Below are 18,113 nucleotides of genomic sequence, written 5' to 3' on the forward strand. Positions count from 1 at the left end.
ACCAAAGTCTCAAGTAAACCTCTATTTGACTTTCAACAAAAGTGCAGTATTGTCACATAGCTGCATGCACACAAAGCTTACCTTAAGCTTTCGCCTTGCATCTTGAGCACATCCTTAAATATGATACACCAGACAATATATACACAGGACAAAAGGAAACCCAAGTGTAAACTGGCATAATTCCAGGGAAGGTCAATGGAAACATACTCACATGCAGCAGGACGGTATTCCACCTTTCCTTTTCCTGTGCTGCTGGAGCAGCCTCTATCCTGAATGCAAGAACTTGGATTTTTTTAAGCATTTGTATTTTATGAGAAATTAGAGTTTTGTAATAATAGCACCAGGGCTATAGTCAGGCACAGCCCAGTCAGGTATGGTACAAATTATCCCACTTCCCGTTCATCTCTCACATCTTTCTTGCCTATTTTACTTTTTACCTGCAATACCTCAGCTATTCCAGTTCAGTGCCTCTCTCAAGGCGATACCATCCACCACACTAGAATATGGGACCTCCCATGCCAAACTCATTTTCACTTGTGACCTAAATCAATCAGGATGTGAACTAACGTGTCTGAAGGTGAAAGGCTAGTGCAATGACTCACTGTCACTCCCTGGGGCAAATGCTGCATTTAAAAATTGTGTCTGCCACAGCCAGGCTAAGATACCAGCTCTTTGACCTTCAAACTGAGCTACCACAAGCCTCTGCCATCTGATTAGCATGGTGGCGAGTTACCATGCTCTACTCTCTCTTTCCTGTTACCAGCTGTAGGACAGAAGGGGCATTTTCTTCATACCCAAAAGGTAGGTTCTGGGGTCCATCCACTATAGGACACTAACCAATTTTCCCACAGGAAAGGGGTGCAACTATGGAGAAATTATGAAGATCAAGTGCAAAATTCTTGCCTTAGATATACATGTGCAGCTCTCAGTAAAGTCAGTGAGAGCCACATATGTATCTGAAGGGAGGATTTGGCCAAAAGCAGCTACTCCAGAGTTCTTCTGTCCCTAAGCAAATCTAGGATGGCTTTGGCTGGTTTGCCATTCATTTGCTGGAGAGGTCATTACTTTAAATAGCTCAAATGAATGCTACGATCACAGCATCTGAATCCAAAAAGGGATGAACTTTGAAATGGCAAAAACTAAATGAGCTTCTTCCTGCAAAGTCTTGAGGAAAGGATGGAAAAGCCAAAGGGAACAAAAAACCTTCCTTCCGCAGCACAAATGAACAAGCAAAGCCTCAGACAGCTAATTCCAAGATGTCAAAGGCTAATATGAATTGATGTCAACTAAAGTAAACCCTTTCGTCAGACACTCCAGCAGTGCCAGAAACAGAAGCACAAGACTTCACTAAAGCTTTAATCTTTTCTAAAAGGATAGATATAAGTCTAGTCAAGTACACCTCACGCATAGTAATTTAGCCTCAGATGTCGACAACGGCAAACCTCACAGGCAACATAATCTACACTCAGTTTATTAAGCGCTTCAAGTGTTGCCTCGCGCACAAGGTACTTGGGGCTAAACGCACCTCTAGTGCTCCCCAGTGTAACCAGTACGTCACCAAGGGAGCACGGGTGCATGAAAACATGCTGCCACAGTCTGACAGCCCAGACCCTGCAGCACATTCCATCAGTGGAGGAATAACTATAGACAAGGATCCTGACCTGTCTCTGCTCCTCAGAAGCCACAAGACACATCCTCCTCCCTAAGGAAAGCGGCCCCTAGAGGTTTATGGGGAAATCCTGGAAATTAGACCATTCCCATATGATGTCCATCTGGGAGAGGTTAGCTAGTTTCCTGAAGATTAGCATTCCTTTCTATTGTATTTATACAGCCCTATAGATGGACCTGGAGCTCTCTATTTTTAACAACGTACTTCAAATCAGAACACACTAAAGATAAAACAAGCCAGTTCTAAGCCAGAATGGATTATAACAAGGAAACCACAAACAATGCCTAATAAGTAATAATAATAATAATAATAATAAAAAAAACAGACAAGTTTTAAGCAAAGGGGTATTTTAAAGGTTACTGTCCCAACAGGCTCAAGATACTCCTAGGAATATCCATCTTTCCTTTCCACAAAAATCTGGCACTCTGACAAGGGATGGGAAAAAATATTAAACTAAATATGCACATAAATAATTCACACCCATCTTTTGGCTTCTCTGTCTCCTGCCCCAGCAATAGCACTCCACAGAGATCCAGAAAGATCTCTATGTCAAGCCTTGTTTTCAAGCACAAGAAATACTGTTTTGAGATAAATAACAACAACACTTTACAGTTATGTTTCATCTTCCACCCAAGGAACTCAAAGCACTTTGCAAATGAATTAATCATCTTCACAAAAACCACATCAGGTAGGAAAGTGTTATTTCCACTCTGTAGACAGGAAAACTTAAAACACAGGGAGGTTAAAGGGGCATCAACTTGAAAAATCACACTTCCATGTGAAAATACTGTGCCTACTTTTGTTACAACTAATCCCCAACATTACTGAAACCGAAAGAGATTAGAGGGGTTTTTTTAAACTCCCCTCTATTTTTTCCTGTTTATTTGTGTTGTGCTTTTGACACACTTTGTTTATAGTCAGTTTCACTGTTTCCTTGATGGTGCAGGCCCCTTCCCCAGGTCCTAAGGAAGTGTGTTTGCCAGGAAAAGCATGGTGGAGTCAAAATTGACAGTAAACAAGCAGGTGCTCTCACAGAGAGTGGCTCTTTGGCCTGTCCACGAGACCCTTCTACACATAAATAGGGGAGTGGGTGAGGCATGTTTAAAACAGGATTTTTTAAAAACAAATCTCACAACATTCTATTTAAATAGTTCTTTATAGTACAGAGACATCTCCACCCCCAACCCACGGTGGCAGCAGCTAGGAGGGTCTGTGATAGGAAGGGAGACCAATAAGAAAGGTGGTCTAAGTGAACAGGGTCTACAGACAGGACTCTACTAGGACTCCCCACCACTAGTGGAAGGGCCACTTGGCTTCTCAGCTGGACGTTGCTCCTGAATAACAACCCATCCCCATTATTTTTCATATCAATTTTTGGCTAGTGGGTTTAGTCCTCTGGCTTTCAGGAATCTAGCAAAATTTTCAAACACTTTGTGGTTGTGAGGTGATGGTTTAATTTATGTGGGAGTGGCCAGGTGAGAGACCAACAAAGTAAGTTAGAAAAGGGAAGTATGGTAGAGGGAGATTTTTAGAGTGGAAGAAAGGAGACTGAAAATATGGGGAAGGAGGTAATGAACATAATGTAGGGAAAGAGATATAAAGGGATTGGAGGAAGAAGAAAGAGAAAAAAAGATGCTGAAAACAACATAAGGAGAGATAAAGCATGATTATAGAAGAGAAAATGCAGAGTTAGTGTTTCTAATTCTCATGATTTTATTGTGAATCTTGTGATATTTGGTGTTCTTCATTATAGCTCAATTCCTGGAGACATGACCATGTGAGAATCTCAGTTTTCATTTAAAAAAAAAAAATTAAGCTTCTAGCTCTCATGGTTGTAGCAAAAATGTAAAACGTGAGCCCTAAATGCTGAAAGCTCCAAAGGCAACCAAAGAGACTCCAAATTTAGTGTTTTTAAAATCTCATGATTTCTAAGAAAATCTCGTAGTTTTCAAATGCTCTGAAAGCAATACTGTGGATTGAAGCCCAGAAAGAAATGAAGGCATTTAAGGGGGGGGGGAAGGAAGGAAGAGGGGGAAGAGATAGCAAGTCAAAATTTTAAAACGTATGTAGAAAGGTGAACGACAATTTATTGTAATCAAACAGCACACAGTAAATAGTGCACAACTGTTTTATTCCTTTTAATTTCAGGAGGGTGTGCCAACATGTATATTTTTCAGGTGGGCTAGGATGTGTTGGGATTAGGTACATTTTTCAAGTCCTAGCTGTTCTGTCTTTTCCCACCAAAGCATTATATTTTATATATATTATATTTATAGGGGAGAGAAAGATTCTGAGACGAAGACATGGAGAATCTCAGATACTTTTCAAAGAGACGAAAGTGGAGAAAAGTATATGAAATTCTCAGACCTACCAACCTTTACAGCGCCTTTTTAAAGTTAAATAGGATTATATAGATTAGAGATATAAAGGACCTATTACGCATTTTCTTGTCCATTCTCTCCTGCCTGTGTGGCATTGTTCCCCACAGTATATTCTCTTGTGCTTTGTCCAACATAATCACCTCTCTGTAGACATACTACAGAACTTGAAATAATTGCTCAATTAAATTTTATTATTTAGAATGAATTCAGAAACAACTGAACTAGTTATTAAGTTACAGGTAATTACATGGGACCATCTGCACAAAAATCCGTTGCAATTTAAAACATGAAATATACCATATGCAAAATGTTCACATTGTACAGTAAGTAGAAAAGAGTACTCCAGAATACACCATGTGGGCCAAAGGCAGTACAGTGATTTTCCCTCTCTGTGCCTCTGTTTCCCCTTCCACCATATGTCCGTCTTGTCCGCTTTAGACTGTAAGCTCTTCAGGGCAGGGATGTGTCTTGCTACGCAGATAACATGCCTAGCAGAGGGGGGCTATGATCTTGCATGGGCTTTTAGGTGCTACTGTAATACAAATAATAATGGAATAAAGCTCACATAAATGGACTGATGTGTCTTGGGGCGGGGGAGTCACCTGATGAAAAATGGAATTCTCTGTGCCAGCTACTCTTATGACAAGACAAGACGAGCAGTACTGAATGTGGCCCATCACTCCTTCTGAAGGCCAGTGGATCATGCAATATGTTGACCCACTGGGCACATATTCCTGTGCTGTCCACAATCCTCCCTGAATATTGCTGCAGAGGACTGTTCCACTGTGCTGTATGAGGAGGGAGTGTGGAGTCACCCTCAAGGGGCTCTCCAAGGCCTGCCCTCCCCCACCCCCGACCCATGCAGCAGAAAGAGCTTGAATATGGTTCTATTTGGGCAAAGCTTTCGCACAGGAACCAAAGGTCAGCTTTTCTGCTGCTTCTGGGGAAAGAAAGGGGGGAATAGCCTCACTCAAAGACTCACTGACATCTCATAGAAAAATTGTGAAAGGCAACCTATTAAGAAGAGACACTTCTACTTATAATTTCGTGTAGTTGACATTTCTCTTTCATTGGTCTTTTGGTTATTGGAGGCATGTACATGAAATCAGAACCTCCGTTCAAGTGAGGAATAAGCAGTGACAGCAGATGAAGTCATCATGCTCCATGGCATCAATCAGTGCCACAGTAACCAATTACACTATCACAAAGAAAAGACTATGGGCCAAATTTTCTGCTGGTGTGACTTCCCTGAAGACAGCTAAGCCCCAAGAGTTAGGCATGAAGAAAGCAGCCAAAGCAGACTGACACTTCAAAACAAAGATTCTGATTTAATGCAGATATCCCTAGGAAGAAAAAAAGAACCGGGAACAAGAAATAAGAAAAATATAATGCACAGTATAAGCAGATTTGTTTTCCACTGAGGCCTTGGCAGCATTTTAACATTAGGGGGAAAAAACAGTTAAGCCCTTGTCACACTGATTTAAAAGACACAGGGAGATGATGGAGCAAATTGCAACCCCCAAAGCAACAGCACTTCAGAATCATTTGGCTATATTTGCACTATAGTGAAATCATGTTAACAGTAATCTTAAAAATTGGGATTGAAATTTAAGTCTGTTTAAATCTTTTCAGAAACCAGTCCAGGATTTAGAGCCCTGTGGGGAACATTTATTCCAGAGATAACAGAAACGAGCAACAGAGGAAACTACACTATACATGCTGTTGCTCTAGTTGGTGAGGGAGGAGCGGGTGATCTTATTTCAAAAGGCAAACAATATTTTGCCTATGGCAGATGCTGACATATCTAGAATGCAATCACGGGAACTAAAGTTGTGCTGATGCTGAAATCACATGTGTGCTTATTGATGGGCACTTAAAAATAGTACTTTAACATGCAGGTGAAGATAACAATTGCACTAGTTGCATATAAGGTAATTAGAATGACCGTTAGTGCCCTATCCACACTCTGGTAAGGGAGCTACCAGTAGGGAGGTCAAAAACTGAGTATGAAGCCTGAACTACCAAATCCTTCCTGAAGGTGGCCCATCCAGTTCTGTTGGTTGCACAAGACAAAGCAAGGCAGGGAAGCTTAAATGCTGCGGCTAATGCTGTACCTGTTATAGAACTAAAGTTTCCAAGGCCTGTGAATTTGGCACCTTTCATAAGAACTACATTAACAACAAAAATAATGGGGAAAACCCTACTTGTGCAATCAGATCCACTTGGGCATATCACTGTGTGCATGTGGAGTGCTACTGACATCCACACAGGCACAGGAATCTGTGCTAGAGAAACTATTTGCAGGCGCAGGACCTATATTTTTATTCATTGCTATAATGCTGTTCAAACAACAACAAATATTTGGCCGACTGGATTTTACAACTTAGAGGAGAAAAATCTCTCTCTCCTCCAGCCTAATTCCGAGGTGATCCATGCTACTCCACTAGTCTGTCTCTTTAAGGTACTGTAGGAACTACCTCAAATTTATGACAGAGAAGCCATTGGATGACTGAGTCTGGAAGTCATAGGTTAAGTTCAGCAGTCTTCTTAAGAATGTGGCTTAATGGAAGGGGACCACCAATAACCCCAAAGGGCTTCCTGTGCTTTAAAAATGTATTTTAAAAAACTTAGGTGAGCTTGAAGGAGAGTATCTCCAGCAGGACAAGTGCTTCTCAGAATGTCAGAAGAAAAGGAAGACAAAGAATTAATGATATATTTTTTTAAAGTGATATGATGCTTTCAAAGAGAACTGAGCCATGTACATAGAAGGTACCTGTCTTAATAGAAAACAAGCATTCCTGTTGTGTCGAAATTTAAGAATAATATTTTTTTTTAAGAGCCAGTCATTATAAAAAAAGTTTAAAAAGTAATCCCTTTTGACGTATCAGATACTCCTGGGGGAATTCTGCGTAACTGTGGTGCACAGAATTCATGTCCCCCGCAGATTTCTTTGCTTCCCCGCAGAAAAATTACTTCTGAAAGGGAAGCAAAGGGAAGCTGCAAGAGCAGTCAGGCGCCCATACCCAGCAGTGCAGGCAGGTTGGTCCGGTAGAGACTTAAATCACCGCCAGGGAGGGGAGTGGGAGCTGGGCAGTCATGTGTGAGAGAGAGACACACTGTTCCTCTCACTTGCTATTACAGCACGGTCGACGTGGAGGGGCAGGGTTTTGGGGTGTTTCTGAGGAGGTAGGCATGGGGCAGGCACTGTCCCCTCAGGCAGAGCAGAATGCAGCAGCCTGACTGCTTAGTGAATTGTTCCATTGTCTTTGTGAATTCCCCCAGGAGTATAAAACAGATGTAAACATTTTAAAGCTCCATTACGTTGCCAGAGTGGTGTAAAGGGCAGTATGGCCTTATAAATGCTTATGGTACATTAGTGATTAGAATGAATCTAAAGTTTTGTACTGTAAAATTTCCTATCAAAATCTGCTCCATGAACTGTTTGTTACTGACCTTTCTGGAGATGATCAGTAGCCAATATAAATTGTGGGTTTGATTCCCCAGCTCTCACTTGCTCTTCAGTTGCCTATGATGTAACACTGAGCATATGGCTGCATATATTTGTTGACTAATAAATATAAGAAATAAAGGGTCAAACCTATCTACATTACTATTAGGCAAGGGGGTTTGGGGATTTCCTCCAGTGCTTCCCCACTCCCATTCTCCAGCCGTTGTATTGTAGTTTAAATAAATTATCAAAATAATTAAAACCAGAGTGATTACACTGTGTTATTTTGACAAATAAAATATGCTGAATTTTAAAATACTGTGTGCAGAGTGTTTTATTTTTTGGTGCAGAATTCCCCGAGGAGTACACTTCCTATAGCTAAGCTACTGCAGCTTCTCTCTGGATAACCATGCCTCTCAGATAAAAACCTCTCAGTCTTGTCATTGCCCTGTAGGCTGTTAACGGGTCCCAAGCAAGCCGCTCTATCTATAACCACCCTTCTCAAGTTTTACAGATGTTTGCCCAATTACACTACTATCCACATGTCACATCAAAAGGTATTAGCAAAAATACAGACAAAGGTTCATTGTTATTGTACTTCTTTAAGGCCAGGTAATAATTACCAGTGTTTTCCATAGAGCCAGTTTCCTCCCCAGGTGAGCAAGCAGACCCCAACTGTGGTTTTCTTCCAGTGAGTCTTGAAGGTTTTAAACATTCTGACCACCCTGGCCATGTCTATCTTCACGGGGCAATGCAGGAAGAGGATGGAGGATGAGAACTTGGAAGTCTCAGTGTGATGAGCTAATAATAACAAGATTAATTCAATGAGAGCAGAGACAACTGTGATATTATTGCTTCTAAAACCCCTGCTTCCTTTCCCTTCAAGGAAACTAGACACTTCCTCAGCTCTCGTCCCCTTACGCCCCTACTCTACTTCTGCTACATTGATGACATCTTCATCATCTGGATGCACTGAAAGGAGGCCCTTGAGGAATTCCACCAAGATTTCAACAATTTCCACCCCACCATCAACCTCAGTCTGGGCCAGTCCACACAAGAGAACCAGTTCCTAGACACTACAGTGCTAATAAGCGATGGTCACATAAACACCACCCTATACCGGAAACCTACTGACCGCTATACTTACCTACGTGCCTCTAGTTTTCATCCAGACCACATCACATGATCCATTGTCTACAGCCAAGCTCTAAGATATAACCGCATTTGCTCCGATCCCTCAGACAGAGGCAAACACCTACAGGATCTCTATCAAGCGTTCTTAAAACTACAATACCCACCTGCTGAAGTGAAGAAACAGATTGACAGAGCCAGAATGGTACCCAGAAGTCACCTACTACAAGATAGGCCCAACAAAGAAAGTAACAGAACACCACTAGCTGTCACCTGCAGCCCCCAACTAAAACCTCTCTAGCGCATCATCAAGGATCTACAACCTATCCTGAAGGACAATCCCTCACTCTCACAGACCTTGGGGGACAGGCCAGTCCTCACTTACAGACAGCCCCCCAACCTGAAGCAAATACTCACCAGCAACCACACACCACACAACAAAAACACCAACCCAGGAATCAAACCCTGCAACAAACCCCGGTGCAAACTCTGTCCACATATCTATTCAAGGGACACCATCATAGGACCTAACCACATCAGCCACACCATCAGGGGCTCATTCACCTGCACATCTACCAATGTGATATATGCCATCATGTGCCAGCAATGCCCCTCTGCCATGTACATTGGCCAAACCGGACAGTCTCTATGCAAAAGAATAAATGGACACAAATCTGACATCACGAATCATAACATTCAAAAACCAGTAGGAGAACACTTCAATCTCCCTGGCCACTCAATAAAAGACCTAAAAGTGGCAATTCTTCAACCAAAAAACTTCAGAAACAGACTCCAACGTGAAACTGCAGAACTGGAATTAATTTGCAAACTGGACACCATCAGATTAGGCCTGAATAAAGACTGGGAGTAGTTGGTCATTATAAAACCTAAATCTAATTTCCCCAATACTAATTTCCCCCTACCGTTACTCACATCTTCTTGTCAACTGTCTGGGCCACTCTCATTACCCCTTCAAAAGTTATTTTCCCTCCCTTGGTATCCTGCTGTCAATTGAATTGTTCATGAGACTAACTTCACACATGGTAAGGCAATTCACATCTTTTCATGTATTTATACCTGCTCCTGTATTTTCCACTCCATGCATCTGATGAAGTGGGTTCTAGCCCAAGAAAGCTTATGCCCAAATAAATTTGTTAGTCTCTAAGGTTTCAGAGTAGCAGCTGTGTTAGTCTGTATCCGCAAAAAGAAAAGGAGTACTTGCGGCACCTTAGAGACTAACAAATTTATTTGAGCGTAAGCTTTCGTGAGCTACAACTCACCTCATCTAAGGTGCCACAAGGACTCCTCGTTGTTTTTGACCAAGAGCTGTAAAACACCTATTGATAGAGGGATAGATCCGTCTGCACAGTTAGCCTGCACAACAAACATGCTTTCCACAACAGGAAAACTATTATAAGGTCACCTAACCATCTCTAACTGGTGAGGAAATCCTCTCCTCCCTTGGCGGGTCCATAAAAATGCTCTCTGTTTCTGCATACCATATACCTAGGGCCCTACCAAATTCACAGCCATGAAAAACACATCACGGACCTTGAAATCTGGCCTCCCCACATGAGAGCGGTCTTTTGTGTGCTTTTACCCTATACCACACAGATTTCACGGGGGAGACCAGCATTTCTCAAATAGGGGGTCCAGACCCAAAAGGGAGTTGTAAGGTTATTTTAAGGGGGGTCGTGGTATTGCCACCCTTATTCTGCACTACCTTCAGAGCTGGGCGGTCGGAGAGCGGCGACTATTGGCCGAGTGCCCAGCTCTGAAGGCAGTGCCCCACTAGCAGTAGTGCAGAAGTAAGGGTGGCAATACCATACCATGCCACCCTTACCTCTGCGCTGCTGCCTTCAGAGCTGGGTGACTGGAGAGTAGTGGCTGCTGAGGGCCCAGCTCTGCAGGCAGCAGTGCAGAAGTAAGGGTGGCAACACCACACCATGTCATCCTTACTTCTGCACTGCTGCTGGCGGCGGCTCTGCCTTCAGAGCTGGGCTCCCGGCCAGCAGCCGCCGCTCTCCAGCTGCCCAGCTCTGAAGGCAGCTGCTGCCACCTGCAGCAGCGCAGGAGTAAGGGTAGCAGTACCACGACCCTCCCCCGCCCATACACACAACTCCTGTTTGGGTCAGGACCCCTACAACTACAACACTGTGAAATTTCAGATTTAAATAGCTGAAATCATGAACGGTTTCAGAGTAGCAGCTGTGTTAGTCTGTATCCACAAAAAGAACAGGAGGACTTGTGGCACCTTAGAGACTAACACATTTATTAGCGCATAAGCTTTCCTGAGCTACAGCCCACTTCATCAGATGCACCATTGAAATCATGAAATTTACAATTTGTTAAATCCAATGGCCGTGAAATTGACCAAAATGGACCATGAATTTGGTAGGGCCCCACATGTAGGCACTCAATGCCCATACGCCACACACGGTTTTCACCATCGAGTGCAAAAAAGAACAAATGAGAGACACTCTCTGCAGTACAATACCTGGGGGCACGCAACTAACTGAACAGCCCAATGCCCTCTGTGCAGCCTACCAGACCCAACCCCGTGCCCGGCAGCCTCTGCAGCCCCCCACGCCCGGTAGCCTCTGTGAGCTCTGCTCCCCTCTCGCCCCGCAGCCTCTGCGCCCCACGCCTGCCCTGCCCCCCTGCAGCCTCTGCGCCCCATGCCTGCCCTGCCCCCCTGCAGCCTCTCTCCCCCTGCAGGCTCTGCGCCCCATGCCTGCCCTGCCCCCCTGCAGCCTCTCTCCCCCTGCAGCCTCTGCGCCCCATGCCTGCCTGCCCTGCCCCCCTGCAGCCTCTCTCCCCCTGCAGCCTCTGCGCCCCATGCCTGCCCTGCCCTCCTGGAGCCTCTGCGCCCCATGCCTGCCCTGCCCCCCTGCAGCCTCTGCGCCCCATGCCTGCCCTGCCCCCCTGCAGCCTCTGCGCCCCATGCCTGCCCTGCCCCCCTGCAGCCTCTCTCCGCCTGCAGCCTCTGCGCCCCATGCCTGCCCTGCCCTCCTGGAGCCTCTGCGCCCCATGCCTGCCCTGCCCCCTGCAGCCTCTGCGCCCCATGCCTGCCCTGCCCCCCTGCAGCCTCTCTCCGCCTGCAGCCTCTGCGCCCCATGCCTGCCCTGCCCTCCTGGAGCCTCTGCGCCCCATGCCTGCCCTGCCCCCCTGGAGCCTCTGTGCCCCCGCAGCCTCTGCGCCCCCGCAGCCTCTGCGCCCCATGCCTGCCCTGCCCCCCTGCAGCCTCTCTCCCGCCGCCTGCCCTGCCCTGCCCTGCCGCCCCCTCTCACCCTGCGGCCTCTGCCTGGCGGGGGCTTCGGACGCGCAGCCGGGCCCGGATCCCCGCAGCCCCCGCACACGCCGCAGCCTCCTTCCTGCCGCCGCCCGAGCACGGTCCCCGCTGGAAACAGCTCCCGCGGCGCTCGGTTCCGCCCCGCGCCGAGCTGGCGGGGCCGCGGGGAGGGTCAGCGGGGCGCTGGGCTGGGCTGGGCTGACTCCGGCCCTCGGCCGCCGGGCCTGTGTTAAGTGGCGCCCTTATGGGGCCCAGCCTCCTGCCCCGAGGTGGTGCGTTCGGGCGCTGCCGCCAGCCAGGCGTTTGGCCAGCTCCAGCGCTTCGGGGGGGGGGCCTGTCTGGGCTGGTCAGTGCCGGGTTTGCCCTTGACTTCAATGGGGGAAGGGGCAGGATTTCACCTTTCCTGGTTTCCCAGCTGTGCCTATGACTTACCGCACACCACCTTATGGTGCCAGGTCCCCCAACAATAACCGCTCTCCTCCTTTTTTCATAGGGGTATATCCTGGGTGGCCTTGAAAAGCAGCTGATCCCCTCGCTAATGCTAATGCCAGGCACGCAAAAAAAATTGTGAGGCAAGCCCCAACATATCTCGAGATTGGCTTAAAAATCATGAGATTTTAAAATATAATACAAGGTGGGGTTCTTTTTATTTGCCTCCTGGTTTTTGATCATTTAGCGTTCCTGTTTTCCCCGCTTTGCCCCTCTCCCATGAGGGCTAGTGTCTTGTATTGTTGTTGTTGTTAATGATAGCTGAGATTTTCACATATTCACAGGCCTCTAAGAGGTGAGGCTCTAAAAAGAATACTAAATGTCGCTAGAGCAGTGCTTAATTTGTAATGAAAGGTGCCAGGGCTCAAGCAATTTTTTTACTTTCATAACTGACACGGCAACCCCAAAGGTAGCAGGGCTATGAATTGCCAAGCCTTGAGGTGCTGAGGCTCAGCCTTGGCAAACCCTTGCACAACTTAAGCACTGTGATAGACTCATAATAAAATTGTCAGTTGGCAACACAGTCCCACTAATTTGACCGGAGCTGGATGCATTGGGCCCACCTGCGAGCTATACAACCCCAATAAAATTAATTGAAATAGAATCACTTTTTTGAGAAATAAAATGAAATAATACTGCAACTGTAATGGGGACTAGCCCTCCGCTCCCTTCCTTTATACATATCTTGCTCCATGACTCACTCATTTAATAATGGGATACTCTTTGGGGACTAATTTTAAGGTAGTGTTTAAAGTCTCTCCTGGATCGCTTGGTAAAGTTGGTGCAAGCAAACAATGTATGTTTTAATATGGCTAGATGTACATGTATACATCTAGGAACAAAGAAGGTAGGCCATACTTACAGAATGGGGGACTCTATCCTGGGAAGCAATGACTACGGAAAAGATTTGAGGGCTTTGGTGGATAATCAGCTGATCATGAGCTACAGTGTGATGCTGTGGCCAAAAGAACTAATGTAATCCTGGGGTGCATAAACACGAATCTTGAGTAGGAGTAGAGAGGTTATTTTACTTCCGTATTTGACACTGCTGCAACCACTGCTGGAATACTGTGTCCAGTTCTGGCACCCACAATTCAAGAATGATGTTGATAAATTGAAAAGGGTTCAGAGAAGAGCCATGAAAATGATTAAAAGATTAGAAAACATGTCTTACAGTGATAAACTCAAAGAGTTTCCACAGTATGCATCCGATGAAGTGAGCTGTAGCTCACGAAAGCTCATGCTCAAATAAATTGGTTAGTCTCTAAGGTGCCACAAGTCCTCCTTTTCTTTTTGCGAATACAGACTAACACGGCTGTTACTCTGAAACCTGTCAAAGAGCTCAGTCTATTTAGCTTAACAAAGAGAAGGTTACGGGGTGATTTGTTTACAATCTATAAGTATCTACACAGGGAACAAATATTTAATAATGGGCTCTTCAGTATAGCAGAGAAAGGTGCAACATGATCCAATGGGTGGAAGTTGAAGCAAGACAAATTCAGACTGGAAATAAGGCATACATTTAAAAAAATGAGAATAATTAACCATTGGAACAATTTACCAAGGATTGTGGTGGATTCTCCATCACTGACAATTTTTAAATCAGGACTGATTCTAAAAGGTATGATCTTGGAATTATTTTGGGGATGTTCTCTGGTCTGTGATATACAGGAGGTCAGACTAGATGATCACAACGGTCCCACCTGGCCTTGGAATTTATGAATAAAGGTTTTTTTCAGTGGGTTACTGTGTGAACTGAGCCCTAAACTGGGAATCAGGAAACCTGGATTCTATACCCAGCTCCACTGCCGACTCACTGTGTGACCGTAGGCAAGTTACTTCTCTATTCTGTGCTCACTTAGTTGTTATGCATATGTCCTGTTATGTATATGTTCCCCAATATGTACAAATCTCTTCCACTTGCTAAAATCCTCTTCCAGGGCAAGTATCCCTTACCCGGCTTTCACTCACCCCAGTCTTCTTCACTAACCATCCTCCAAGCCACTATCTGACCCTCACTCTCACATACATGACATTCCTGGGCAAGTCATCCTAGGTACCCTCCACACTTGTCCCTGAAAATCAGTCCTATGCCTCAGTACAAATCGTCTTCGTCTGATAACAGAGATTCCCAGGGCTACAAGGGCCTCTCCCATTCTTTCTCTGCCCTGTCCAGTCAAACAGCCTGCATGAACAAATAGCTGGCAATGTTTCTCATGCATAAGAACATGAACATGATGTCTGTTTAGTCCATCTGCTATCTGACTCCTCCTGTGCTCATAAGGTCATCATGTATATCCAGGAACAAATGAGCAAAATGTGATAGGGTTGCAGAGGCTTTGAAGGCACCAGGTGGCACACACTTGCCCCATCTACAGCAGATGTAGCTGCTGCTGGTACAACTTCTAGGAGTAACTGTTTTTTCCACAGGCCACATCCTGGGGGTCTTATGCCTCTTGGGAGAAGGGAGTCATTTCCTCCACTGCTTTTCCAGCTCCCAGGTACAATATAACTTTCATTCCTCTTACGTGCTGGGGACAACGCACATGATGATGCGGTCATAGGTCTTTGGCTGTTCAAGAAGCCTGTCATGGAGGTGACGTAGGGGAGAATCCAGGGGGCATTCCGCCCTTAGCATTTTGGTGTACAGAAAATAGACCAAAACCTATGGGTTCTTTCCCCTGCTGTGAGATATCTAATGTTTCATTTTATGCTCTGGAACAAATTGTCTCTGGAATAAAAGGTCTGTTTTGGTTTGATTAACTGCTGATGAACATTCCAGGTACATCCTGATGCAACAAACATCCTTTGCTGCTAAATATTCCAGCTATTTCTCTGTACAATGCACCTGGTGTGTTGTTAACTGTTCTAAATATGTCCACTCATTCATAGATTCATAAATTCCAAGGCCAGAAGGGACCATTGTGATCATCTAGTCTGACCTCCTGTATAGCACAGGCCATGGAATTTCCCAAAAATAATTCCTAGAGCAGATCTTTTAGAAAAACATCCAAACTTGATTTAAAAATTGTCAGTGATGGAGAATTCGCCATGACCCTCGGGAAATTGTTCCAGTGGCTAATTACTCTCTCTCTTAAAAATTTATGCCTTATCTACAGTCTGAATTTGTCTAGCTTCAGCTTCTAGCCCTGGTATCATGGTACACCTTTGTCTGCCAGCTAGACTGAAGAGCCTGTTATTAAATATTTATTCCACATATAGATACTTACAGACTGTAATCAAGTCATCCCATAACCTTCTCTTTGTTAAGCTAAACATATTGAGCTCTTTGCGTCTATCACTATAGGGCATGTTTTCAAATCCTTTTATCATTCTCATGGCTCTTCTCTGAACCCTTTCCAATGTATCACCATCGTTCTTGAATGGTGGACACCAGAACTGGACACAGTATTCCAGCAGCGGTCACAGCAGTGCCAAATACAGGATAAAATCACCTCTCTACTTCTATTCAAGATTCCCCTGTTTATGCATCCAAGGATTGCGTTAGCCCTTTTGGCCACAGTGTCACACTGCTGGCTCATGTTCAGCTGATTATCCACCAAAACCCCAACATCTTTTTTCAGAGTCACTGCTTATAGAGTCATACTTGGGGTGCTGCTGAATGTTCCAGTTATATCCAGGTAGAATAGGATGACTGAATGCCCTACTTTTTGTAGGATTGTCCTATTTTTTGCCTGTCTTAAGGCAGTGTGGCCAATTGTCCTTTTTTAACACTCCCATTCTCCCTATTTTGTGAAAGTATAATATGCAGTTATAACTTTTTAAAATGCAGGGACACTTTATGATGTGTCAGAAATAACTGGCAAATACTTACAATTTTATTTCCTCGGCAAATCTCTTCAAACATGTCAAGTCCCCGTGTGCTTATTGAAGACTTCTGCCATGGCAAGTGTACACTTTTAAAATAAAGCCATTTTTGAGTATGTAAACACACACCCAAAACAATCTGGAAAATGGTTAATGTCTGAAGCATTTTCTATGCTTGGGGATCTCTGAAATGGCCAAATGGAAATATATCAAAGTTCATACACAGGAAAACACCTCTGGGCTGAATGTAAGCTTGAGAAATTTAGTTCAAAGAATAATTGTCTATCAACACCAGCGCTGAGCCCCAGCACCCTAGGCTTGGCAGTTTGTAGCCCAGCACCTCTGGGATTGCTGCATCAGTTATGAATGTAAAAAATTGCTTGAGCCCTGGTACCTCTTTCTTTACAAGTTAAGCACCGATCAACACCTTAAAATAGGGTTTGGAATAACACTGGGGAAAAGGGTTTAGAATAAAATTGCAAAAGGGCCTTTCCATAAGGTTAGTGGGACACTACAGTAGCAAAATCGGTCTTTGTATCTACTTAAAGTTAGCTTTCAGCTAGATGCTTTCTGTTTAATGTAATCACATGGGAAGCAAGATCCTCAGATGGTGTAAATCAGTGGATTTTAATGATATTGTGCAGACTTACAGTAGCTGAGAATCTGGCTTAGAAATTCTAGATGACGCTTTCAAGTGAGCTGTAGCCACTAGTAACACTAAAGAAAACAACAGATTTTACGCTTGCCTTACTATCTGGCTTTGCTTATGTACGGTTGCAGAGTCCTTGCTGAAATCCCTCCTGGCAAAAATACGTGTCCTATTTTTTGGCTGTGAACATCTGATCACCCTAAAGGTAGAGCGCACCTACTGTGCCGCTGAATATACTAAGTACCTTCTTCCAAGTATTCAATTATTTTTCATATAATGTTAAAGGCTATTGGTAGCACAGCAGGTGCAGTGGAAGACAAGGTAAAGGGTCAATCTAAAACACCCTCTGGATTCTATACTGTAGTCATTTTTTAAAATCTAAACAAAACAGTTCTGCATTTGCAGACTGAAGGAAGCTGAAATAAATGTTTTCTTCGCGTCTGATTGTTAGGAGGGTTTATGTAGTTTGGAGGGAGTCAATGTTCAAAAGATTGGCCTAACTGTCAAAATGCTTCTTATGGGAGCTTGAGATGTATCACCTGAAATTAGCCCATAAATTGTTTGCAATTGTAGGGTGATGCCTCATCCTCAGTTACTCAGGTCTGACCCAATTTGAAGGACAATGTTTTTCTCATCCTACCAGCCTGCCTGCACTACCACTGCCAAGTTTGCCAGCAAAAGAAGCCTGAGAAATATGACACTGCCTCTGGGACATCTTTGTTTTTAGCTTACGTAAATTCACTGCATGTCAAAGATGCTTGACTAAGAGCTCTATATCTTGATTCCTCTCTTTAGCCATGCAGAAGCTTCAGCAGGAGCACAGGCAATGGAAAGCTTCTCCCCGCTACCTGGCCAATGTCCTTCAGTTACTCACCCACACGGGGCAGAGTAGTTCAATCTTCATGGCTTTTTACACTGAGGCTATGTCTACACTACCGCGATAAGTCGACCTACGCTACACAACTCCAGCTACATGAATAACGTGTAGTAGCCAACGTACCTTAGGTCAAGTTACCGCAGGGTCTACACCATGGCGGGTTGACAGGAGAAAATCTCCCGTCGACTTACCTTACGCTTCTCATCAGGGGTACAGTACAGGGGTTGACTGGAGAACGATCTGCAGTCGATTTGGCAGGTCTTTACTAGACCCGTTAAATCGACCGCTGGTGGATCGATCTCAGAGCATCCCCTGCTGTAGTGTAGACCTGCCCTTAATCTGTCCTAAG

The 18,113-nt window shown here is 44.6% G+C and overlaps 1 protein-coding gene across 6 annotated transcripts in view; it reads right to left on the reverse strand.

The window, feature by feature from the left end:
• AGK (acylglycerol kinase) overlaps positions 1-12,478 on the reverse strand; it is a 56,658-nt gene extending 44,180 nt beyond the window's left edge. The window contains exons 1-2 of one of the 6 annotated variants that reach the window (XM_043541272.1): positions 12,354-12,478; positions 8,122-8,299 (exon numbers count right to left, since the gene is read on the reverse strand). In XM_043541272.1, coding sequence (XP_043397207.1) covers positions 8,122-8,231 — 110 coding nt within the window. In that variant the 5' untranslated portion in view covers positions 8,232-8,299; positions 12,354-12,478. Of the gene's footprint in view, positions 1-8,121; positions 8,300-8,645; positions 8,665-11,919; positions 12,289-12,353 lie in introns of those variants that run through there. The other 5 variants (XM_037878984.2, XM_037878966.2, XM_037878974.2 and 2 more) reach the window with 5 other exon arrangements.
• Positions 12,479-18,113: the final 5,635 nt, after the last annotated feature.

Source organism: Chelonia mydas, chromosome 1 (genome assembly GCF_015237465.2).
Source record: "Chelonia mydas isolate rCheMyd1 chromosome 1, rCheMyd1.pri.v2, whole genome shotgun sequence".
Taxonomy (NCBI): domain Eukaryota; kingdom Metazoa; phylum Chordata; order Testudines; family Cheloniidae; genus Chelonia; species Chelonia mydas.